This window comes from Lissotriton vulgaris, chromosome 3_1, assembly GCF_964263255.1.
Source record: "Lissotriton vulgaris chromosome 3_1, aLisVul1.2, whole genome shotgun sequence".
In the NCBI taxonomy this organism is placed as follows: Eukaryota; Metazoa; Chordata; class Amphibia; order Caudata; family Salamandridae; genus Lissotriton; species Lissotriton vulgaris.
Window position 1 is genome coordinate 479,338,531 of NC_141689.1, and position 25,836 is coordinate 479,364,366.

The window sequence follows — 25,836 nt, forward strand, 5'->3', positions numbered from 1 at the left end:
TCACTTCTTTATGCATAAGTCTTCTCAAGAATTAATTGTCCAGCTAAGTGGGCAGACATATTTTACAGGCGCTCCTGAAAAGATCATTGGAGTTCGAATTGATGGAACCGTTGGACTAAGTGCCACATTGGATACTTTCCAAATGTTTGCAAGATGGAGGTCTCAACATAACTACATACATTTCCAACATTATTGTGACATTGGCTAACTCTCTTTGTGGCTGCACAAACAAACCTGATGTGAGTCAGAAATATGTAGGTTACGACCTATCAAAAGCACCCAAGAGGGGCCACCAGGAGGGGAGAAGATAGCTACTCCAATAGTTCCAATAAAGGGATGCAACATATTTTTTATAAGTATTCAAAAAGTGTGGAGAACTCCTGGAACGCCTCACTGGCAAACCAGAACCCCTGTGGGAACTGAAATGTAGAATCAGTGGAGTCTTGCTGCATTGGGACCTTGAAGTAATTCACCAGTACTATAAACAAGCAGCCGCCCTTTTCTTCCAGAAGAAGCTTGTGGGTGCGCCCTAAGCCCTTGCTGAGGGTTGAAATCGGCCACTTTCAGTGTATTGAGAGGGTTCCAGTAGAGATCAAATCTCACAAGATTTTATTTCCAACATGTCGACAGAAGAAACAGCTCAGAGTTTTAATGCTTACGTCAGGTCACCATACATTAGTAACTTATACTTGAACAGTTCATAATTGCCACCATTACTAAAGTTTTACTCTACACTGACAAGAAAGACTGCCTACAGTCTTTGGGCCTCCTGAATTCCTGTGTGATAATACCAACTAGGGTTCACTGGAGAGTTTCTCTTTAGTGGTGTGCCAAAATTATTTGAGGCATTCCTTTTCTTTGACTTCCATCCTGCTCCTCTGGTGTTTGCCAAGGCTGTTGCCCAAACCGCAGCACACCTACTCTGCCAGAAGAGTCTTGTGCAGCTATACCTGGATATTTCCATTACTATGACTTCCACTTCTTCTCAGGTAAAGAATATCCTCTTTCTGTTCATAGGCACCCACTGCTCAATGGTGTCTTAAGTGAACTAAGCAAAGTCAAGCTGGCACATTAATGCCTGGAAGTTTATTGTGCCATGGCATTTCTCCTCTACTGCCCTGGATAGGCGTTAGGTCTTCAGGAACCCATAGTTTGGTGTTTGTCACCACGGCTTCATGGACTAACAGGCATCTGAACTTAATAACCTGGTGTATTCATGATTATCTGCTAGCTGGACCAAGGATTGACTGGTTGCAGCACCAACAAGTCCTCAGTAGCATTATGGTCATGTTGAGAGGAGCAGCCAACAAACCTACAGCAATTAGTAAAGTTATATGTGTCACACGGAAACAACTGGGCTAATTAACTTTGATAGATGCGCTCTATATTTGTGTCTGCATGGATGACCGAGTACTCCGCATACTTTGTTCCTCTATCCCAAAAGTGCTTTATAATTTAGTCTACAATCAGGACCTGTATTTTAAATGTTCCAACTTTTTCCCCTACGGTTCATATTTCCATAGCATTTCAACTCTGTATTTCATCTCAACATTATATTTAACATCTGATATTTCCAACTAGTCTGGATCAAAGTGTGCATGTGATCACTAGTCTTATTGCTACATGTGTGACCCAGAATTCTCTTTTTTTGCTTTTTATTGAATGTATGGAAAAAAAGTCCTGCCCCCTGGGTGATGTGTAATGAAATTCAGTTGATTGGGGGCTGTGAGTCTGCCATAGCGTTAGTAAGCACACCCTCAACATTGCTAAATGTAGGACAGGGACACATAACATTATTCACATTGGATTCTAGTAATTTCTTTTATCACTGGAGAAATTATTATTTTAACTTTCAGTCTCACACCAAGGAGCCTGAGTCCTACCCCAACCAGTCCATGCAGCCCGTGCAGCCCCCTCTACGCTTTTCATTTTTGGAGGTAAGAGACGTTCGTGGTTGTGATTAATGTGCCTGAAGGTATAATGTATGTCACCAGGTTGATTCACCTTTATTATCAAATTGATATGTAAATATGTACAAATGATTTGGAATTCTAAAGCATGTTTAGATCAGCAGACTCTCTCAACAGCTGACTGACAATGTGAGCTGTCACTCTTAATGTGGCAACCTCTGGGTTAGGTGGTGAGCAGAGTAATGCATATCCAGTGGTTAATTTATAAAATAAATAAGTCCCAGGGCTCTTGTGAGAATCTAGCTTGCACCAGCCTATTTCTCCTGTTAGCCCCACCCAGAACCATGAAAGTAGGGGGGGGGGGTGGCGTAATGGTCAAAGCTGCAGACTATGGAGCTGGGGAACAAGGTTTGAGTTTGGACGTTGGCTTAACATCCTGTGGTTCTGGGCAAATCACTTGCTCTAACCGTGCCTACAGGACCGGTGTATATGATTAAGTGCTGGTGCTTAGCACCGGAAACCATCAGCTCAAATTAAGCACTGTACATATCCCATCTCCTCACTTTAGCTCTTGAAACGGTTATCACCAATGCACGCTTCCAGGAGCATTTTCAAGCACCGAGCCGCAAATGATAACAATGGCAGTAGATGAGCAACACTAGGCAAACAGTTGAGCAATGTGTAGATTCATAAGAAAAATCTGATATGTGCTTGAGTAGAGTTACTCTACATCGAGAGTACGTTTCTCACTTTCTCACAATTCCAGGATCAGTCCTAAGCTGTGACTGTTGCTTCTTCCCACTGGTAAATCATTGTGTGAACATTTATGCTTTCAGAAATATAAGAAGTGTATTTTTCTAAATGGCTAAATATTACGCCTAGGTTAATTTGTTATGGCTAGATTTATTTTCTCTTCACAGAGAAAACAAACCCCTTTCCCACAACTCCCCCTGTTTTGGTGATATTCTCTCCTATTCCCCACTATCTAAAAGTATATACTCCCTACTTTAACGGGAGTAAATCTTCAAATGTTTTTGATAAACGTGTTTTGTGAATACTCGCACATATCATGAGGGTTTGTGGGTATTACGGACTTTTGCAGTTGTCCTTACACGCTGCCCTCCCCATTAGATTTACTCATGTAAGATTACACTGTGCTTTGGTTCTTTAAAGTGTGAGTATACCGGTTCACTTATACAATCGGAATTTTCTGTTGTAAATGCTAGTTGTCCACTTAAACAGATACATCCATAAGTATGTATGTGCTATTTCTATAGCGCAAACCTAGGCATAAAGTAGTGGAGTGCTGTACAGGGTCAAAGACGAGCATAAAGTCAGTGAGTGATAGGAGAGGTAGCTGGTTTGTTGACTGTTAATGCATTGTGATCGAGTATACTTTAGCCCGTTGCGTGCGTGCATCGGCCAACAGCCGTTGCGAGCACTACCTCCGTAGTGCTGCACACGTCCGTTGGCCGATGCGGCCCCGCTCTCGCACAGAAACGTCCGCACCGCAGCAGATTCTATGCCGCAGTTAAAGGGTTAAAAAGGTGCGCCTTCACCTCCTTACTCAATGAAGGTGTTCAAGATGGATATGGGGATGTTGTTCCAAATCCTGGGTGCATGGATGGAAAAGGTCTGCTGTTTGTTTATCTTTTTTACTCTTCTTGGTCTGCAGTCGGATGGTGTCTTGGCTGCAGATCTGCTGAGAACACCCAGACTTGGTGAGCTTGTCTGCAAGATTAACAAGGATGTAGTTTGTGATGGCTTCGTAAGTGATGTAGCTGCTTTTGAATTTGGTACGGGTGGGCAAGGGGAGCTAATGAAGTCAGAATGGTGGGGGTGATGTAATCATATTTCTTCAGATGTGATTCAGGTGCAAAGTGAAGGAGTAGAGGGCGCACACTGGAGGAAGGCACCTCGGTTCAAAGCATACAGGAGCCTCAGAAACAGATGGCAAGACCCCGAGACTGATAGGGAGCCTACTTTCTACACACAATTATAAACTATTGTTCCAAACCCACATGTGCTCCAAGTGAAAATACCAGGAGAATTACCAGGAGTAGAGTTTGTTTCATCTGTTATTATTGCAGTTGGCAGGTAAAGAATGGGTTTGATCTCGGAAAAGAAAACAAAAAGAATGTACATCCCATCACTTACTGCCGCTATGCAGTTTGGCCTCTCCAAAGTATTAACATTCTGGTTGATTATTTCTCTTTCCCTCTCCAAGGGACCATGTAGTGTATGTCCTATGCGTGTTTCCGCCTTGATCATTTTATCAATGTTCTGCAATTAGTTAATATCTACATTTTTTTCTGCTCCACCTAAGCCCTGAACAGTAGTACAATTAACGAGACCTGTTTTCTCATTGCACTTCTTGGCCTCCCATGCCCCCCTCCCTGAAGTAAGTGTGCAACTTTGATGTTCATTATCCCTAGATCCATGATATCACCACCTTTGGCACAAGGCCAACTAGTTTTACAATTTGCTGAACCACTTAAAGATATTAGTTTATTCTTGCTCTACCATACTTTGATCAAACTCTTCACCCTATCTTACCCAAAAGCAGGCTACAATACCTCAGTGTTTATATTTGCCACTGTAAGTAAGAAAGAACGAAAGATGGGTAAATGAAAAGGGAAAGAAAGAAGGCATATTAAATGAAATGACTGGTGGATGGTTTGATGGATGAGTAAGTGGGTGGAGGAATGAATGAGTGGGTTAATGAATGAATGGGTGGGTGAAAGGATAAGTGAATGGATAGGTGGATTGACAGAATGGCAGAATAAAGGGATTGATGGATGAATACGTGAATGGATAGGTGGATGGACAGTTGAAAGGATGGGGATATGGATTAATGGATATGTGGATAGACCGGTGAAAGAATGGCAGGGTTAAGGGATGGATCGATGGACGAGTGAGTGGATAGAAAGGTGAAAGTAGTAAATGGATGGATGGATGGATGGATGGATAGGTGATTAGACAGATGAAAGGATGGGGGAATATAGGGATGGATAGGTGGAAGGACATGTGAAAAGATAGCAAAGTAAAGAGATGGATGAGTGGGTGAAAGGCTGAATTGATAGATGGCAGATTGGATGGATCAGTGAATTGATGGCAGAGTGAATGGCAGAGTGGATAGATGGCAGAATGGCTGGCAGAGTGGACATATGGATGGCAGAGGGAGTGGATGGATTAGAATGGATGAATGTAGATAGAATGATGGATGAAAGAATGAATAGATGACAGAATGCAAAGGTGAAATGGTGGATATTATCGTGGAATGGAAGGGTGAAAAGCTTACAGGGAACTCTTCTAGGGAGGGTTAGGGGCTCACTTTCATGTTGCTATCAGACCTTAGGTTCAAAGTGGGGGGCATTGTCGTATACAACAGGCATTTTAATTTTCTGGATTCTCCATTGCCTTCAACCAAAACATGGTTCGTCCTACTGAACTTTTCCAAGGCTGCATCTTGCTGCCAGAGGGAAACATTGCACAATAGGCGAACATGTCAATGATTGTTTTTGATATGCCTGGCTGATAATTTTGATCTTATTTGCTCGTTGTATGGTTATCAACTTTTTTTCTAAATGGACCAGGTTTCAATACTTGGAATATGGTCTTTGGGATTCAACTTTTGTATTTTTAGTTGGTTCTGTCACTAATTCCAATTATGTATTTACTATTTTAATCGTGATTTTTAAAAAACATGTGAAAAATGTCAGTAGGGCGATATGTTGGCTGTAGGAACGATGTACTTAAGTGGTTCTATGTACCAAATTATTGCTTTGTTATAAACTAAATTATAGTTGTTTTCTGAACGTGATTGTAAAACTATACTTTTGTGTGCTCCATTGCCATTTCTTGCTAGCCGGGACTATATATGGTCAGTGGCTTGTATGACTTCCTAAATAGCAGGGGTTCCTTCGGGTGTCGTAGCAGTACCATCAATTACAAATTATATTTGCACACAATTCAATAATTTTGTATGTGCAGTAATTTTTCCCACAGCTACCAATCTCTCTGAAGGACACTTCTTGCGATATATTCACATCCTGTCTTGTGCAGATTGCCATCGAAATGCAGCCATATACACATGCAAATATTCTGGGTTTGGTAATGGGATCATTGGATCCAGACTCCAGTATAAATGCAGAAGGAAAGATGGCTTTGAGTGTTCTCATGCTTTTCCCCTCCACATGCACTGGCATGGATAACCAAGCATTATCAAAGATGGGATTGCTGATGTTCTTCTCTAGGTACTTGACGTGATGAAAAGTTGACCTCATGAGTCTCCTTGACTCTCTGGTAGATGTGGATGAGCAGTGAAGGCCCAGCTTCAGGGAGGGGGTGTAGGGTAACCCGATTATCGCATTTGCAATGAAGATCTGAATGTCTTGTCAGCGTTGTACACACACAGCCCTTTAATGATGACTACATGTACAGCAGAATTGTTAATTCAAATGGAATGTTCACTCTAAAAGAAGTAATGTAACAATATAGTTGTAAAACCCGAGCTCCTGCAGTGCACACTTTAAACTGTTTAATAAATCATAGCAAACATCGCACAACTGTTATAATGGAGATTCAGAAACGTTGCCAAAGATAAATATTGGCAAAACTATTATACTGCGATCTTAAACTTCTCACAATAAACAAACTATACATTGAAGCATAATGATCCTCATACCAAAACTCAGATACTTTTTTAAAAGTCCATATGCATTACTGCGGGCCACCCTAGAGCTTGTCAACATGTGAAAGCAAATGGAGACAAAGTAACCACATTGGGGAATGATACTATAGTGTACATTGTTATAAGCACAGAAATTGGACAGTAACTCAGTATTCAGAACATTAGTTTACTAAGTCCTGGTAGGAATGGCTACCTCTTTGGTTTGGGGCTGTTGACCCTACAAAATGGCGATATCTCACCACCTATGGAGGTCTACCTCATCCGTAGGCAAGCAACCTTAACCCCTTCACTGCCCTGTTGATGTATAGATGCATCACAATAGAGTGACTCCAGGGTTGCCCACATGATGCATATATACATCAATATTTCCCGTCCTCCCCCCGTTCTGCTGTCCCAGATGAAGCGGTTTGTTGCTCTGCCTCATTGATTAACCTGTGACAACACGTGACTTAATACTCCTATCTGAAGGCTTGAGGGGGATTCTCTAGTTTTTCCCAGCTCCTTCCCACTGGACCAGGGCATTAGTTGGCAGGTCTAAGGATAGCAAGCACTGCCTCACCAGCCACGTTGTCAGCCCAATTCATTTTTTTGAGGCGGGGCTTTCAAATTCACCCCTCTCACTCACATCTGAAAATTGAACCTGGAGGCAGAGAATGGTAGGGCAGGGTCTACGATTGTTCCTGATGATAGAGCTGTGTACCTGTGTATCAGACAGGAGACTAACACTGTTTGGATTTTACTGAGCCTAAGTAAAAAAACATTCAGTGTCTGTTTTTTTAGGTCTCGCCTAGCATCGCTGCGCACATGCGCTGCTCGCTCTCGCTCTGCGAGACATTGTGGTAGAGGAGATTTCAGAAGGGGCCTTGAAGCCCCGCCCATCATTTTCATTGGCTGGCGTCGTTTCTGCTAAATGGTGGCCTCCGAATGAAAATTAGGCTTCTTTGTTACCACCCTGTCTCCTTTTGGGACTGCCCATACAGACTACATCGTTTGCTTAATGGCTGTCGTGAGGGTATTTCTAATCTAAAAGAGTCGTGTTGTGACTGATCATGTTTCCGAAGTCTGTGCTTTTTTTTCTTAATGTGATTGTCTGCCAGTGACCACATTACAAAACAGCACTGCGCAGTCTACACCAAAATAAAACGTTCACGCTACTGTATTTTCGCGCACCCTAAATCTAATGTTTAGTTTAAACCGATTTCTGTGCTGACATACATACACAATCTCCCCCCTCTGCCTCTAGAGCACACGTGTGCACCATCTCACCACTCTGCCTCTAGAGCACACGTGTGCACCATCTCCTCACTCTGCCATCTGCCGAGGCTCCCTTCAACTCGTCAACCAGTCACTACTCAACACCAGAGTCTACCCTTCCGTTTTTGTTGTCTCAAGACGCCCCTTCACACCCAAGGAGCTCCTTTTGCATGGTCTTGCTGTAGTAATGTGATAACAGTAAAAAGATGTGAGATAACCATTACTGCAGATATAAGAGTGAGATCACCATCGCTGCAGATATAGGTGTCGGATAACTATCACTGCAGCTATAGGTGTGAGATCATCATTACTTCAGATATTGGTGTGAGATCTCTATCACTGTACATATTGTGAGATCACCATCACTGCAGATATTGGTGTGAGATCACTATCATTGCAGATATAGGTATGAGATCACTATCACTGCAGATATAGGTGTGGGATCAATATCACTGCAGATATAGGTGTGAGATCAATATCACTGTAGATAGTGGTGTGAGATCATTATCACTGCAGATATTAGTGTGAGATAACTATCACTGCAGATATTAGTGTGAGATCACCATCACTGCAGATATAGGCGAGAGATCACCATCACTGCAGATATAGGTGTGAGGTCACCATTACCTCCGATATAGGTGTGAGATCACTATCACTGCAGATATAGGTGAGATCACCATCACTGCAGATATAGGTGTGAGATCACTATCACTGCAGACATAGGGGTGAGATCACCATCACTGCAGATATAGGTGTGAAATCACTATCACTGCAGATATAGGTGTGAGATTACTATCACTGAAGATATTACTTCAGATGTAGGTGTGAGATCACTATCACTGCAGATGTATAGAATACCTACATGTTCGGTATATGAGAGTTTAAGCTATTGTTATTATAAATGACAATGCCTTTCATTTATGTTTAAAAAAATAAAATAAAAAGCATTGTCATTTACAATGTCAATAGTTCAAACTGGTGTAAATGCGAGACCTATTGCATTGCAAATCAAATGCTTGTTCTTTTAGGGCACAGACACAATGTTCAGAGTGCAAGCTAGAAGGCAGACATGGTTAGGATATTTTCCTTAACCTTAAAAACAATCTAAAACGTTTCACTCTTTAATGGGCGCAAACACACAGTAATTTCCTTTCACAATGCTGGTCTCTTCACAGGAGACTTGTGAGAGGAAAGAGTCGTGTTACTGTGCCTTGGAAAGGAGCCAGACACTGTTTGGTTTTTTACTTCCACAGGCTATGAACAATTCAAATAGTGTCTTTCTCCTGTTTAAGGGCACAGAAACAGAGTTCTGTACACAGGCAAGAAAGCAGATGTTTTTGTATTTAACCTAGGCTAAGAAAAAATCTAAAACTGTGTCTGGCTCCTTTCTGGGGCACAGACACATATCTCTGTTCCCGCGGAAGAAGCAAAATGTTGTTTAGATTTTTTTCCCTTTGACTAAGAAAAATATAAACTGCATCTGCCTCCTTCTGTGTCCCGCCAAGGAGCCGGACACTAGTTGACATTTTTCTTAGCCTAAGAAAAAACCCGAACAGCACCTGGCTTCTTGCTGTATGTAGCACAGATGAGTAATTAAGAAAAATCCAATAGTGCTTTACTTCTTGCTGGAAGACAGACACATACCCTCTTCTAAAAATACAAGAAGAAAGATCTGTGTGTCTTTGAGCCAGCAAGAAGCCAATTTTTTAATTTTATTTTAGCCTATGAAAAATCCAATGAGTGACTGGCTTGTTGCTGGGGCATGAACATAGGTCCTACCACTCCAAATGCAAAATAAAGTAACTGTGTATCTGTGCTCCCAGCATGGAGCCATATGCTGTTTGTACGTTTTCTTAGTGACAGAAACATATAAAATGTCAATTTTTCTGCATTATTCGTACTTACAATTTGTGTGGGGGGAACGGACAATGTAAAGTCCATGGGAGATCCCAGACAGCTACACTTTGCTGAAAAGTAGGTAAGTCTTATACAAACATTAGTCATTTGTATATATTGCTCACGTATTTGTCAAGAAACTAATTGTTGAACTCAAAGAAATAGGGAAGACCAGACGAGACAAATGGAAAATGGGTAACAAGGTTTTCACCATAACATTTTACACAAAAGGTAGATATACAAAAATAATATATCATTACATCTGTTAGATGCTTCCTGTAGAAAATAATCTGTAGTATTTGTACATTGTTCAGAAGCCCACAATGTCAGGAGCCAAGAATAAGGCCTTTATTTACAATATTGTTCATTGTGTATCCTCCATGCACATCTGTTAATGAACAAAATCTAATGACCAGAAGAAAACGCGGTGTGGGAATACAAGCTATGTATTTTTGAAATGCGCACAAGATATGCATTTCGGGAAAGGAGTCATTTGTACCACTCTGAATTCTGGATTACACACAATGCTAGGTGAATCTAGAGATGTTTTGCTTGTTGTGGGCACTGACTTATAATAGGGTGCAAAATATAGATCAATTCAACATATAAAACATATGCCTGACTATCCTGCATTCTCACACTTCTCATAATTAAAACAGTACACCACAAGTATTGGTGGACCTATTGCCTGAGTTAAGAAAGGCCAAAAAATGCAATCATGGAGAGCGCAAAGAAAAAAGCTTGGAATTCGGTTGATTGCAAGTGTGCTGTGAGTAGGTGTCTCCTTCTGATCAGACTTTACATTCACATAACCACGTAAGGCAGCTGACGCTACACTTAGATTTAAAAGTGAAAGCGGGCCCACTCAGAGTATTTAAAAGTGAAAGTGGGCGAGGCTGTGAGTAATTGGAAATTAAGGCGAGTGCTGTGCTTCGTATGTAAAAGTGAAAGCGGGTGCCATGTATGTAAAATTTAAAGCATAGGTCCCATGCTACTTGGAAAGGATCAAATGACCGTAAGGGCTGCATCCCGTTACACTGCCCTAAAAACTAAATATAGTGTAAAAAGAAAAAGCACTAAAGTGGCATGAAAGTGGGTGCTGTGCAAAATCATGAAGACTTGCAGTGAGTAGCGCACACTACCCAGGGAAAATCTACTGAGCGCGTGTCTTGCACGTCTCCCCCAAGCTCCTCTTTCATAAAACAAAAGAAAATATGCGTACGAGAAGTGGAAAAACACACAAAATTTAGAAATTCACTCCATGCGCAAGTAGGAAAATATATGATCCAGTCTGATATTTAAAAACAAATGTTCATGCTCTTGAAATGCATGAAAAGAAAATTGCAACCACCAAGCCGAACAAGCATTGTTAGCATTGTCAAACGGGTACCTTGGAAAGCAAAAAAAAAGTATGCAGGAAGGAACATTAATTAAACAAGCGTACTTACATCGTGTTTTAACGATGCTCCTCAGCCTGTAAAGGAAGTAAGGTGTCAGCTGCAGGAACGAAACAGAAGGCAGCAAGGAAGAGTGACACTGGAATGCACCAATGGTAACTAGGAGGTGGAAATACAGTCCTTTTATTGATTACACCAGAGCTTGCGGACAGCGCATGCGCGCTGATGCTCGACCTAAACAGTTGCTTGCGTTAGTGAGCGTTCCTTTGATTACACACAGGAATAGGCCAAAACGGTGAAATGAGAAGTCAGTTTTGTCAATGTGGTCTTCATATGGTCAAAGATTTGTTCCTTGCCATTGAAGAGATTCATAATGGTGTATATGAGGACAACAGCAGGAGCGTTCCTTCTGGACCTCTCTCTTGCCTTCGATACTATTGATACCATAAAAACCAATACTATAAAAAGAAATTTTAAAAAGCAGGCACTCTCCTTATGTGGTTTCACTAATTTTTCAATAGTGGTAGTTATGTGTTAAGCTGGCTAATTTTAGGTTTGCTTATGCAGAGTATTACATGGGGGTTCCAGAAACTATCATTGAGACCTATGCCTTTCAACCTAAATGTGTTCCATCTATCCGAGCGATTTAATTTTTTGGGTTGTACTGCTCTTTCATATGTAGAAAAATGCAGATTTGTTACACGTGTTGATCATTTGTCGCATTTCCCTTACTTCCTGCCTGCAGCCTTTCATTTTCTCAAATTAAATGCCAATAAAACGGAAATCTGAACTATTGACAGAACTACTGGGACAGTTGCTCTTGTAGTCTTGGAAGTGTGCCTCCAACAGTCACCAATGCACATTTCTTCGGTAGCTCTTTGGACCAATTATTTTCTATGAATTCCAAAATAAATACAGATTTTAGTGTGAGTTCCTGTACATTGTGATTGGTGAATCAGCCTCTTTCTTTTCTTCCTTGTTTGATTTCCAAATTTAAGGACTGCAGTAGTTTATATTTGGGACTGGCAGCTTCTGCTATGCGAGTACACAATGCCACGTTTTGCTAATTTGTCTTTGAGGCTTATAGAAAGCTACATTTGCTGGTGATGGAGTAAATAGTTCAAATGATGTGTAATCCATCCGGAGGAGTCTTGCTTAGCCATTTGTTGTGTTCTCATTTGCCCCCAAAGGTCTCTGCTCTCCGAAGCCTAGCTTTTATTACAAGAACCCTCAGTAACGTTAGTGCTTGTTGTGGTTGCTGATTCAGATTTCTCGGTCCTAAACCTGGTAACCATCTACTACTATATTTAAGACAGATGAACCAGTACATTCAATACCTCTTCAGAGTGTCTTGTTTTTGGTTCTGTTATGTCTTTGGCCTGTTCTCTGTGATGTGCAATATGTTATTTAGTATCATGAAACCATTAAATATATATTATGGTTTAGAAATAATAAAAACCAATTTATTAGTGTCCACTGCAATAGTCCCACCTCCACATGTAGGGTACTGATTTTATTGGTAGATGTCAGAAAACCTTGGATACCAGAATGCATGCTGTTTGTTATCAACTCTGGAGTTTTCGGTCACAGAAAAGTGAAAAAATTCATATTTTAGTACTAGTTTCAATGTCTTCGGTTGTTAAGTTTCCCAGAGTTCAAAATCATTCCTTTGTGTCTAGTAAGTGGATATCTTCTCAAACCCATTGAAAACCCACACATCTGTTATATTCTCCCACTCAGGAGACACTGGCAATTTAGATGTGTGCTTTGACAGCAGTATGTTCCTGCATGAGAAAGGATGAAGGAAATTAGCATGTTTTGTGAACAATTGTTGAAAATCTGACTTGTGCTTTGTCAAGTGCATTGTGCTGGCTAATCAGAACGAGGCAGGTTTAGCACCCAACAAAAGTGTTAATGTTGAAAATATATGCTTACGAGTTTCCATTTGGCCATACCTGTGACCAAAAGACACATTGATTTTTTTTTAAGTTTCCCAAATGTACTGCATGCAATTTATCACCTGCAGGAATCCCAAACCAATTGAAATCCCACATCTGATTCACCCACTCTAAAGAGACCTGAGGAATACAGACATGGGTCAAACTTTGGGAGTGATGTCTTTCTTCTGATAAAGACTGGAGGGGAGTATCATGTTTGGAGACAAATGCTGAAAACCGGAGCGATGTGATATGAAACACTTTGTCCTCGCCAACCAATAGGCGCGAGGTTGGTCTGGTACCCAGTGATAGAAACCTTAGACTATCTAGATGTTGAAAATATATGGTTATTGTAGGTTTCTATATGGTCCAAGGGTGATACAAGTAACCAAAAATGGCCCGCCATACATAGTGTTATCCATGATATAATTTCAGGTGTCACATTAATGTTATCAACGATATCATAGAACATGTCATGAGTGATGTAATATGTGAGGCATGGCGTGGGTGTGACTTATAGTTAATTTAATTAACTTTTACTGGTGAATTTTAGTGTTTTTGTGTTATAAATGTTTAGTTTTAACTAACATTTTCATCTAACTACAGCATCAATTTAACCTTTGTGTTTTTTTGGTTGATTTCTCAGCTTTTTAAAAAAAAAGGTAAAGTAAGCTATAATAACCATACCTAAGAATAACATGATGTAAACCTTTGTATTTTCAGTGAATTTCTAGGATGTTTTTTAAGTAATATTTCACTACCATACTTTAAAAGGCCTATCTTGACTCCACTGCACAGTGTAGGGTTGTCTATAAGACCTTGCATGCAACCTCCACGGGCAGTAAATTCCCCACAGTGGTTAGCCTTCGGGCAGCCAAGAACCCCTTGCTGGCCAGACCCCATGGTCTTGCAGTGCCACGAGGCCCTGCCCTTTTTTTGTTTTAGAGGCACTGCAGTACAACTGTAAAATTATACTGGCTGTGCTACCCTTCTCAGTACTGCTGTGCCACGAAACACAAAACTCTTTTTAACTTGACCCAGGAGGTGTGCCTCTGGTCCCCCACCCCCAAACAAGGGCCTAGAATTCAGGGTTCTCATACTCTGCCCTCTTATTCCCTATTTCATTACTTTTGTACAACAAGGGGACCGAGTCTTAAAATTGTGGCTGTAACTTTTTCTTCATTTTGCGGCCAGCCAGTCAAATTGCATGTTTTTACCTCATATCACCATGGTAGTGACGGAGTACAGCACCAGCCAATCAGATTGCGTGTTTTGAACTTGCGGTACTCTACAGTAGTTCTGCTATGTTACTGCGTGACTATATATAAATACATTTTGTACCTTAATTTCTCAAAACCTGCTTAACAGATTTACAACAAATTACAAAAAACAGGCTGTCTGTGTAAAAATCTAGTTTTTGTGCCTAAATTGGTGTAATTCTGGTCACCCATTTTGGCTGTAGTGCTGATCAATTTTCCTATGGGAAATTGCATGAGGAAAACGCTTTTGGGACCCGCCTTTTTCTTGGCCCTTTCTTGACAGACCACCATGAATTTTTTCACAAAGGAGCTGAGTTGGCTTAACCTTTTTTGGTCAAAGGTTTCTAGAAGATTGTCAAACGGCGCAAACATTACTAGCAAACCAAAAAATTAATTTTCCTTTGGAACTTTGTCCTAACCAGAACTATACAGAGACGACCATCATTGTATTATATATTTTTTCGCACTCAACAGTGGCAATAAATAGTATATTACACTCTGCGCATCTGCACAGCGAGAATATGTAATCGAAGGCCAAGTGTTTTTTAAATGTCAGCCAAACCCTGAGATGGAAAATAGAACCATAATACATACTCATTATGTATGTTGTATATTACATGATCTATTAATCCATTTTAGTAGTCTTTGGAACTATTTAGAACATTTGTGCGGCGTACGTGTAGCATTCATTGGTTGCCAATTGCGGATATGTCGGTGAATGTTTTGAGCAACATGGGTTTTTGTTGGAGAAAATGTATTAATATTTAAGAAGTATTTATTTATTTTATTTTTATTTATTTAAAACATTTGTATAGCGCGGCTGTCACCTTGCAGGTATCCTGGCGCTGGAAAATAACTCCTAAGGTGGAAGGCAGTGGGGGCAACAGAGCGAGGTAACCGGAAATTAACATTTAGGGAAGAGCCAGGTTTTGATCCGCTTTCTGAAAGGGAGAAGTTCGGTTGTTTGGCGAATGTCGAGGGGCAGGCTGTTCCAAAGTTTTGCGGCTGCAACTCTCAAGGATCTTCCCCCGGTCCTGACTTTGTTGAATCTTGGTACTGCGACAAGGCAGGCTGTGGAGGAGCGGAGGGCTCTGGTTGGGATGTACCAGGTGAACATGGTTTGCAGGGAGCTGGGCCGGACTCCGTGCAGTGCTTTAAAAACAAGACAGAGTGATTTAAAAGCCACTCGCTGTTTCATAGGGAGCCAGTGCAACTCAGCTAATGCCGCTGTGGCCGAGGATCTCCTATTCCAGCCAAGGGCCAGTTTGGCAGCGGCCGTTTGAACTCTTTGGAGGCGGTCTAGCAGTACAGCTGGGGCCTCGAGCAGCATCGCATTGCAATAGTCAAGGCGACTTAGAATTTATGCAACATTTTCTACAAAATAACTCATGTTTTAAATTCATTAAGGAAGTTAAAACATACATTCTAAATGTGGTGTTCTTCTGTTTGTAGTGCTGTGCCACTATAGATTACAATAGTGTTATAGCTACACAATATATATAAAGAAAGAAAATAAAGTGCAATGTGGGACACTGTAAGTTTTTGCTGACAGGGTTCAGTATTTACAATGTTTATTTTCACACTAGTGATCGTCAATTGGTAGGTGCTTGCATTAAGGATGAGCATCCAAGGATGAGCTTGCCAGGGTGCTAGTTAATGGTCCAAGGGCAGCACTGTGATTGTAAAAGAGTGTTTTATGTGCTCTGAAGGAAAGACAAAATGCAGTGTTTTACTTATTTGTTTGGGAAATATTCTGGAAAGGAATTCAGCACTGTTAATTACAGGAAATAATGCACACGTAAGCATCTTTTTGGTGAACTACAAACATTGAAGCCACTAGCAAACATTCAATAAGGCTAACCGCAATATATGTATGTGTTTATATTTATAATTATGTGGTCAACATGGCAGGCAAACAGCAAATATTGAGTAGGAGTCTTCATAGGTATTCAAGGCAGTACTTGCATTTCTGCACTTGAAGCATCAGTAACCAGGCCCAGGCCCAAAAGAAGTTCTATAAGGTGAAAGGAAAGCTGCAGTTTGTGTCCGAGTCCCGGCAGTCGGGGTTTGACTCACTGCCAGTCTGGGTCAGGACAGCTTCCGAGTTTAAACGCCTGTAGCCAATATAGGGAAGAGTTTCCCTCATCAGCGAGACATCTAGGAAGTTCCACTAACCAGGGTGCATTGCGGTCAGGATACGAGTTGAGGGTACACGTGGGTAGACCGTGTCTACACACTGTTTTCACAGGGTGGATGCCCTCTATCCTGCCAAGAGGTTGGGCGCCACAGAAATAAGCTAAACTTGCCCCAATGTAATTTTCAGACACCAGGATACATTCTGCAGCACTTGCACATTTTCTGCTTTCTTTGGGAGCAGAAAAATGCAGACGAGGGGGGCTTATCACATTCCAGCTGAGCCCATAACAAAGGCTGCAGTCAAGGGACATCAGGCCTCATTTTGTTGGCGTATCCTGGCTGGGAGCTATCTGGAGCCTCATACCTAAATGCAATATGGGGGAAACAAAGACTTCACAGGTACTTGATAGGCATGCTTTTGACTGTATGCTGCCTCTGTATATAAGGGATATGCATGCACTGTAAGAATATCAGATATGTTCCTCTGTACCAGTATTTACAGAAATAGCAATTTAAATACCAGTATTTTGTTGTATTTTTTTTATAGGCCTACCCATCACAGTGCTGGTTGTCAGAGTGTTTTACATCACACGTACACATCATGCATTGAAAATAAATAATATTGTATAAATCAATGTACAGGATGTTAATTCAATACAATTCAAAATCTTTATTCAGATACAAGAATATATCCATAAAAGTAGTCAAATAAGGACATATTAAAAAAGTTTCCAATTTAAACGGGTCCTCCAGTAATACAGTACATATTAAAAAGATACAGATAGAAGACAAAATTCATCACGATTTTTGTTTATCAGAGTTAAAATACAACTAAAAGGCGGTAAAAGTAAACAGACTTTAAAAGGTACACATTGAGTTGCCGGCACGCACTGCCACTTTCAAAAAGGATCCGACCCGAAAGGTTAGCTCATCATCTTCCAAGGCAATCACCTTCCCATAGGCTGCCTTATGATCAATCGTAGATATAGCCTTAAAATATGGTATCAAAAAACTTTTGGTGTATTTTAAATAGTAACTACAAAAGAATAAAAAATGCAGCATAGATTGTTTGTGTTGGCTGTTACAAGGGCATGGCAAATGATCAAGTTTAGAGTTGTACCCCACAGGAAAGCAAAGCAAAAATGTCATTGTATCAACCCTCAGCCTAAAAAGCAAACCCCTTTCCCAACTTCCAATGGGTTTTAGGAGATAGTTAGATGGAACATGGTAATTGTTCTCAATACGCATATATCTAGCAACTGAGGTTTTCTGAATCTTTGTCATATCTAGCTTTTCTGTATAATGCGTATGAATTCTTCTGGAGGGTTTTCTTACTTATACTACCAAAATCAATGGGATTTAAAAATAAATACTCATAGTTCACGCTAGTTAAGAACAGCGGCTAGCCAGGGTATTTCCATTCCCCTATCACATTTTAAGCAGCCTGATATAATCTCCCTGGTAAGTTGCTCTGCAGGATTCTTCCAGACTGTGAGCCAAAATGGTGCGGAACGAGCCTTGATATAATCTTCAATGTATGGCAATTTCAGTTCACTGTGGCAGGCTTACTATGAAGAGGATATGGGAGCAACCAGGATTTTACGGCAAAATCTGTTCTCTTCCCCCTGGATGCTGCCATAGTTAGTAAAGTGCCAGACTTCTGCTCCATAGGTGGCAGTTGGAATGCCTTGGAGTTTAAAGATCTTAACGATTGCTGATACATCCTCAGAGTTCCTAGGCTGGGGCAAGCCAAGTATTGTATTAGTGGAATTGGAAAACTTTCTCCTGCTGTATGCACATGGTCAGCCTACAGTTCATTAGAAGCAAATACCAACCCTAAATAGGGGAAAGTGCAAGTTCTTTGTAAACAGTATTAGTCTAAAACAATTGTCGTGTTAAAAAACTTCTTTGACCCACATGCCATTAAAAAGGATTTTTTAAATTGGTGCGTAAGTCCAAACTAGCCATAAAATCAACAAAACCCCCCACCAAAATGCATAGAGCTTTTGGGGTGCGGCCCATTATCACTGCATCGTCAGCATACAGTAGGGCGGGGGTTGCTGCCATTAATGCTGGGGTGAGTGTTACCAATGTCTTATTCAGATTGTTGACATAAAGGATAAAAAGCAGAGGGGCCAGGACACAACCCTGCCTGACCCCTCTACCGACCTCAATATCTTTCGATACCTCACTGCCCCATCTAATACGCACCCGGGCGGGCAGATCTTTATGTAAATAAGCTAAAAAATGTACAAGGGACTCGTCCAAGCAATAATTTAGAAGAATAGTCCAAAGCCGTGACCTATTGACAAAGTCAAAGGCAGAGGTAACATACATGAAAGCTAGGTATATAGATGATTTTTTAGCTATAGTATATTTACCAATAATCAAATTGAGGTTGAGGCACTGCTCAACAGTGCCAATATTACTTCTAAACCTCAACTGACAAGGATGTAAAATCTGGTCATCCTCGGCCCACAACCTAATCTTATTTTACAGGACCCTCCCCAAGATTTTCAGCGTGATGTCGATCAGGGAGATCGGCCTATAACAGCTGGAGTTAGAGCGATTGCCCTTTTTAAAAATCGGCACAAAAAAACTGGAAGACCATGTGTTAGGTATAGTGGAAACTCTTAAATTATTAAAAACATTCAGTAATAAGGGCGTCTAAAAATCTAGTTGGTTTTTAATAAGGTCGATGGGCAAACCGTCAGGGCCTTGGGCTTTACAGCCCAGACTCTGTTTGATAGCCTCATCTACTTCTGACAAATTAATCAAGACCCTAGTGGTGACTAAATGCTCATTGGGGACTATAGTTGAGACTGGTGCTGAATAAATGTTAGAAAAATGCGCTTCCCATGTCTTGCTGGCAATATTACAGTTATTTGAAGACAGAGGGTGTTCTAAAGACATCATATCTTTAACAGCCAACCAGAAATCCTTCCCATTTTTTAGCGTAACTGCGTGGGCGAGATTGTCCCAATGCTCCCTAACTATTTCCTCCTTTCTAATCGAGATAGCTACTTTATAGCGTTGTCTAAGTGTTTTAATAAGGGTACTATCTCTAGGTTTTTTAACAATTGTTCTCCGAAGAGCTGTATTGGCTGCAGAACAATCATTATTAAACCAACTAGCTCCAGAGTGTGTTTCCTTGATCGGCCTAGATAACAAGGTTTTAACGCCCACACATAGCTGCGTAAAAGCAGCGACTAGCGCATAATTCTGTTCCCTAAAATACAGACGGATATTAATTAATTCCGGATATGTTCTTACCATCTTACCAAATAAGACTTTAATATCTATACCACGCCAGACCAATCTAAGGTTAATAGTGGTGGGGGACAGATCACTTGCACACACTCTTTGCTATAGATCGGCCTTGGGGCAAGACTCAAAGTGAAGTTAATGGGGTTCTGATCCCCATGGACGGTATGAACAACCTCAGCTATTAACACATTTTCCTAACGAAGGGGCAATAAAAATAAAATCGATGGTAGAGGCTCTACCCCTGCCTCTGTATGTAGGTTCTATATGGTTAGCTCTTTTGGATTCTGCTGCAAGCTCCATCATGTCCCAAAAATTATTAGTACATATATAATTTAATAGTTGGGCCCCCTATAATATAATGGTGCCTTGCTGGTAGGGTGAATAGCAGAATAAATTCAGCTAGGTAGCTTAACATTGAAGTCACCGCCTAGACAAATTCCTACAGATCTAGCAACACATTTAGACTTCCAAAGAAAGGAAATACATTTAAACAGATTAGTTTAATTCATGTTTGGGACACTCTGAAAATCAATATTATAAAAATTATTTAAACAAATGGAAACCCCGTTTATATATTATTGCCTGGAATTTATCGTTTTTGGTGTCAGGGACCCCCTTGCACTACTGCCTGCCATGATATTAATCCAAATTGAGAGACCTCCTGCTGGTCGACCAGAATTTGGGATAGGGATAACAATATTAAAACTGGCTTTCGTTTGCGTTTCGCCCCAGTAATTGCCTCAGGGGCCGCCAAGGGTTCCAGTGAGATCAAGTTTAGTGAAGGAGCATCAATTGTAACACCGTTGCTGGGCGCATCAAGGGAAGCCTAAGAATTAATGTTAATGCAGTTGTAAAAAGTAACATTCACATTGGTACCCCTCAGACTACTGGAAGGAGGGCGAGCCCCCCCATGCCGAGGGAGAGACGCCTCTTAGTCAATTCAATCTTGTTGGACACAATACTAACAGCCCTTTCCAGCATGCTATAAATGCTTGTAGTGACAGGCCTTAGTGGAGGCTGCCCCCTACCTTTCCCATGGTTATGTTGCAGCTGTTGAACCAATGTATGTGCTCTCACCTCAAAAGTTTGCTGAACACCAGCGAAAGAGGGGTGGCCCAGCCCAGTCTCCTCCGGGCTCTGACTGGCACAGACGGGCCCGCCCTTGGCCTGGGCTTGGCCCAGGCACGCCCGTGCATGTCCTACACTGCGGGAGGTGGGTGGAGCTTAAATCGCACCTCCGTGCGCAAATGCAGAGTCACGCTGGCGTCAGGGCAGCTGGGAGATGGAGTTCAGCTGTCCCCCTCATGGCGTTGGCTGCAGGCAGGAGGTAGGAGCCATTCCCCTCACCGCAGCGATTCCGGTGCTCTCAAGCCTCCAAACGTCAGGATGTTACATAAGACAGTGAGGGTTACAGGGTGCAGGAGCCTCATGTCTTTGATAGCTCACTGTGCTATATTAGAAGGCTTACAGTTTCGGAACTGCAGATGACAAAATTATCTCCGTTTTAAAAACAGTAACCCATTTACAAAAAATAATCTGTCATCTGCATGTTGTATAATGTGCTTTGCAGGAGAAATGTTAACCCTCTATGCTACTTTGATTCAAAGGGACTAGACAAAACACAGACCTCTTCAGCAAATAGTTATCTTAAAATTATTATTATTCCCTGAGATTTGCTAGGCACACAAAGATCTCTGCAGCAGATGACTTAACCCCATAAGGCATTTCATTTTAAAATGTAGAATTTGCAACCAGTTAAGCAGAACATATGTACTGACATGTTTCTCCTTGTTGCCAATTTTTTCGGGCAGGATTTAAAAAAAAAATGATGATGGACGGAGTGCTGAAACTTTTCAACCACTCACCCCAGCCACTGATCTGCTTTTAATATATTTGTTCTTTTGCTCACTATGCCACCCCAGTTTGGATACAGTCACATGCAAATCAGTCTTGACCCGGCTCCTCATGGGAACAGTCCAGCCCAAACTGCCAGGCCAGGTCCGCCTTAGACCGGAAACAAGCTTCCTTGGAACAGTTTCAGGGTTTTACTCCTCATGAGCCAGGCTAGCTTGAATCCAGTTGCACAGCGAGTAAGGGAACCATGTCTGGGAATACCCAAGGCCACTTAGGGCGAACATAGCAAAAACAACAGGATTCTGGATGGAGCGATGAATCTTTTCAAAAACTCACCGCCAGTCACAGATCTGGGTTTAATCCATCGTTCCTTTGGTCACTATGCCACCCCAGTTTGGACCTATCCATATTCAAATCAGTCTTAACCATGCTCGTCATGGGAACAGTCCTGCCCGAACTGTCTGTTCTGGTTTTAAAACATACATGTATAAGTTGTGGCCCAGATTTTGTATTGGGGTTGAGTCTGTTTTTGGCACAACCATAATGCAAACTCTTTTAAATACTGGAATGCGCTCAAATGCACTTATGGAAGAACTGCTAAACATATGTATGAGGTTTTAAGATCTGATGTCACTTCTTGTGAGGTCATAGGTTTTAATGCCACTTCTTGTGATTCCCCTAGCGATGTCACGTGCCATGTGGTCACGAACTGCCTAACTTGGTTAGTCCCTCCGCTTCTTTTTTAGGGCTGGTGTTCTGATTGTAGTGATCACTGCCTATGATCACTCCCCATGTGTCGATTATCATGTAAACTTTCTAATGAGTTGCACCTTGTTGAAAAGTAGTGTGTTCCTTTCTGAAAGCCTTGGAAACTAAAGGACATGTAAGGAGGAAGGGGGCATGGGGATGTGTTTTCTGTTGGCAGTAGCTACCCTCCATCTTCAATCTGTAATTCCTACACAAATAGACTAGAGGTAACCCTAACAGTGTTTGCAAAACATGTACTGTACACGTTATAATAACTGAAATCAATATTGCTGTTATGTATACAGATAATGTTTGTAAATTTCCCAAACACTAAGAATTATTAGAGCATTAGAATGTTGGGAGCTCCATTGTAGACAATGGAGTGCTCCATGCTTCTACGGGCCGGTAAAGGCCCGCAGAGCAACATTCCAATGTTTTACAAAGGCCTCTTGCAGCTTGAGGGGATTTAAATCCCCTCGAGCTTCGAGAGACCTTTGTTTTTTTTGTTAGAACATTCTGCCCACTAGTGGCAGAATGTTCTAATAGCCTTAGAGCCCTTCGTAGCAGGGCTATACCGGCTATTAAAGTCCCGGTCCCTTGTTAAAGTCCTTCGGCTCGGGCCTTTAACGCCGGAGCAGATCTTTAATAGCCGGTTTAGCCTGCTACAGCAGGCTATAATAAAGCGCAAAGGGGTCGCTGTCTGCCAAAAACCTCTGGAATTAAATACAAATGGGCTGCGGGTGGAGGGGGGGGTGAGGCAGTAGTCGCCCCCTCCCCGGGTGCAGCTCCTGCACTTCAAGAACTCGAACATGCTGCGAGGAGCCAGGGCTCGTGCACATGAAGTCTTGAGAATAGACGATCAATGGAGGGTCTTCCCTTCTCGGGGCACACTAAGGGGATGTCCTTGGGGACAACCCAGAGCTCACAAACTGTTATCAAAAGGCAAAAAAAACTGGATACGTTTCAGAAAAAAACGGAAATATTGTTGTAATGGCGCAGCTTCACTGGTTGTTGAGGACTATTGTGTCATAAGACGCAAGTAAGTAAACAAGCACATGACCTGCAGGGAGGCAGAAGGCTGAGCACTGGTGCTCGAGTGAGGCGACTGTGGGATCTCATGAATCAAACTGGTAGTTACACTGATTATTGTAGAGCACAGTTAGTTTGAGAGCATTGTTGCTACAGGTGTGTGCATGGATCCATTTACAACGGGTGGTGGTATATGTGCATTAGACAGCTAACCTTAATCTGCAAACACAACTCTAGTCTTTGGAGAATTTGTTGTGCTTCTCTGCGTGCCGTGCTACTTTGATTCTACTTATTATGTACATGATTCACACAGCATTTTATGCACTGAATTGGCAAGTTAGAGTTCAGTGCGACATCAAGTGCCAACAAGGACATTTTGTTCATGAAATTTCATCAAGCTAGATTTTGCATAAAAACTCAGGATTGCATTTGTGGTGGTGTAAAGCAACTATCAATCAGAACCGACCTTGTGTTTTTTCCTTTACAATAACCTCCCTATCTTACGAATTGGCGTAAATTACATTAAAAATTATGATGTGGTTATATAATTTGGTGTGTAATATAACTTTGGTTCTGTTAATATTAAGAAATAATGGATGCTCAGTTTTTCTTCTGTTGCATAAAAGTGACGGCAGTGCATGAAAAAAAATATTTATAAGAATAATAAGGGCAGGGATGCTATTGATAGTGCCTTGTTACTTTGCAAGAAGATTTGAACCTGTGAACACTGAGAGAGAGAGAGCGAGTAGATAACAGCACCCCCTTCCCACTCGCACTCACTCTTTCTCTCGCTCTTGGAGTTTCTCTCTCACACATCAGAAGCACCATTTGGATCGGTTATAAAATGTCAATGTAGTTACCAACAATGGGACGATATATGGGAAGACAAATGAAAACAAGCTCAGCTGCCTAAATCTTTAGTGGGTTGGTGGTATTACCCAGTAATTTGTTGTGTGTGAACAGGTGAGTGTTACTTATTTACGGCATTCAGAATGGAAAGGGGCGACCACTCGGTCCCCCCGAACGTATGGCAGAGTACCACGATCCCCCCGGGAAGCCATCTTGGGCGGGAGGCGAGTCTCGGCTGGTATGCCCGAAGCGGCGTAGCCGGGGCGCGCCTTTTCCCGCCCTAGAGTGGGTTGGCCTAGACACTGACGCGGCTGGCCACGCCCTAGGGGCAGGCAGGGGCGGGTTGACGCCCGCCCTGAAGACGGATAAAAGGAGAAGCAAGATCCGAAGGCATCCTCTTGTTCCTGTGCTCTGAAGCTGCACCTCCTCGCTGCACGTGAGCTCGAGACGGAACGAAGAGCCAATTTTGACCCACCCACCAGCCCCTGATGACAGCAAGTGGTTTTTGATTAAAGTTGATGGACAACTCTGATTTTCGTTTACAGGTCGTGGTATTATCGTGATGATTTTGAGTATGTAATAAAGAATGTCGATTTGTGTTTTGCAAATAAAGAAATTCTGCTTTAGTGTTCATTGGTAAGCATGCTTTTAATAAAAGTATAGTTGCTACTGTATTTTAGTTTAATCATTTAGTTAGCATTGTCGTATTTATTTTGGTCGGGCGGTAAGGTCATGATCGGTGAGCACTAATTGGAAGATCCCTATGAGTGGGCGTCACCCAGCACGGATGGGAGCGCTCGGGGGAGGTGGCCATTGGCCCCTCAACGGGGAGGCGGTCCCTTCTAAGGATGGGTCGCCGAAAGAAGAGGAAAGGCGGTCAAGGCCCCTTCCTGGGTAGGAGGGGTTACAGCCCCCTCCTGGGGAATTTCCCGGGGCCAGGACGTCTGCGACGGCAGATATGGTAAGTTGTGTGGGGTTTGGGGGGAGGTCTACGCTACCTTCTAGATACCTCACACGAGTCCTCGTACGACCTCTAAGTGGCGACGAGTTTTATTGGGGCCCCCGTCAAGTCAAGGGAAATTGGTAATTGCACTTGAGGTACGCCTCTGGGCCGCCCCTCACAAGTGAGGGCGATATTTCTGGGTTAGGGATCTTGACACCGGTTACGACCTTGCCGTTGGCCCTTAAACATTAGGATGTACAATTTCAAAATTTCAAGTAAATGTTTTGCAGGATGTTAGTTCGGCTAGGAGAACCTTTGTATTAGAGACTCTGTTAAGGTTAGCCAAACATCGCAATGTGGTAATGAAATTGTACATAATATGAAACTGTTTATTTAATGTTTTAATTTTGTTTCATATTTTAATAAATACGGCCGGGGGGGTTACTCCCTCCCGTCTTCCAAAGACTTCAGAACTGTTTCCGGTTTCCCATCCTTGGGGATTGTGTTGAGAGGGGGTGGCGGGTATCTCAGCCATATAGAACAGCGAGTGTCTGACTGGAGTAGAGGTCTTTATGTTCTTAACGCTACATGTGAATCTTGAGCAATCACGGATACCCGTGATCTCACCTGGACCTCTTGTCTTTGTGCTCTTCGAGGCCCGGCAA

General features: G+C 42.0%; 1 protein-coding gene across 5 annotated transcripts in view; it reads left to right on the forward strand.

The window, feature by feature from the left end:
- Positions 1-25,836, forward strand: part of MAST4 (microtubule associated serine/threonine kinase family member 4) — a 1,854,902-nt gene that overhangs the window by 1,191,639 nt on the left and 637,427 nt on the right. The window contains exon 2 of one of the 5 annotated variants that reach the window (XM_086960702.1): positions 1,857-1,937. The exons of the other annotated variants lie outside the window; for them this stretch is intronic. Within the exon in view, the coding sequence (XP_086816828.1) occupies positions 1,857-1,937 (81 nt within the window). The remainder of the gene's footprint in view (positions 1-1,856; positions 1,938-25,836) is intronic. 5 annotated transcript variants of the gene reach the window in all.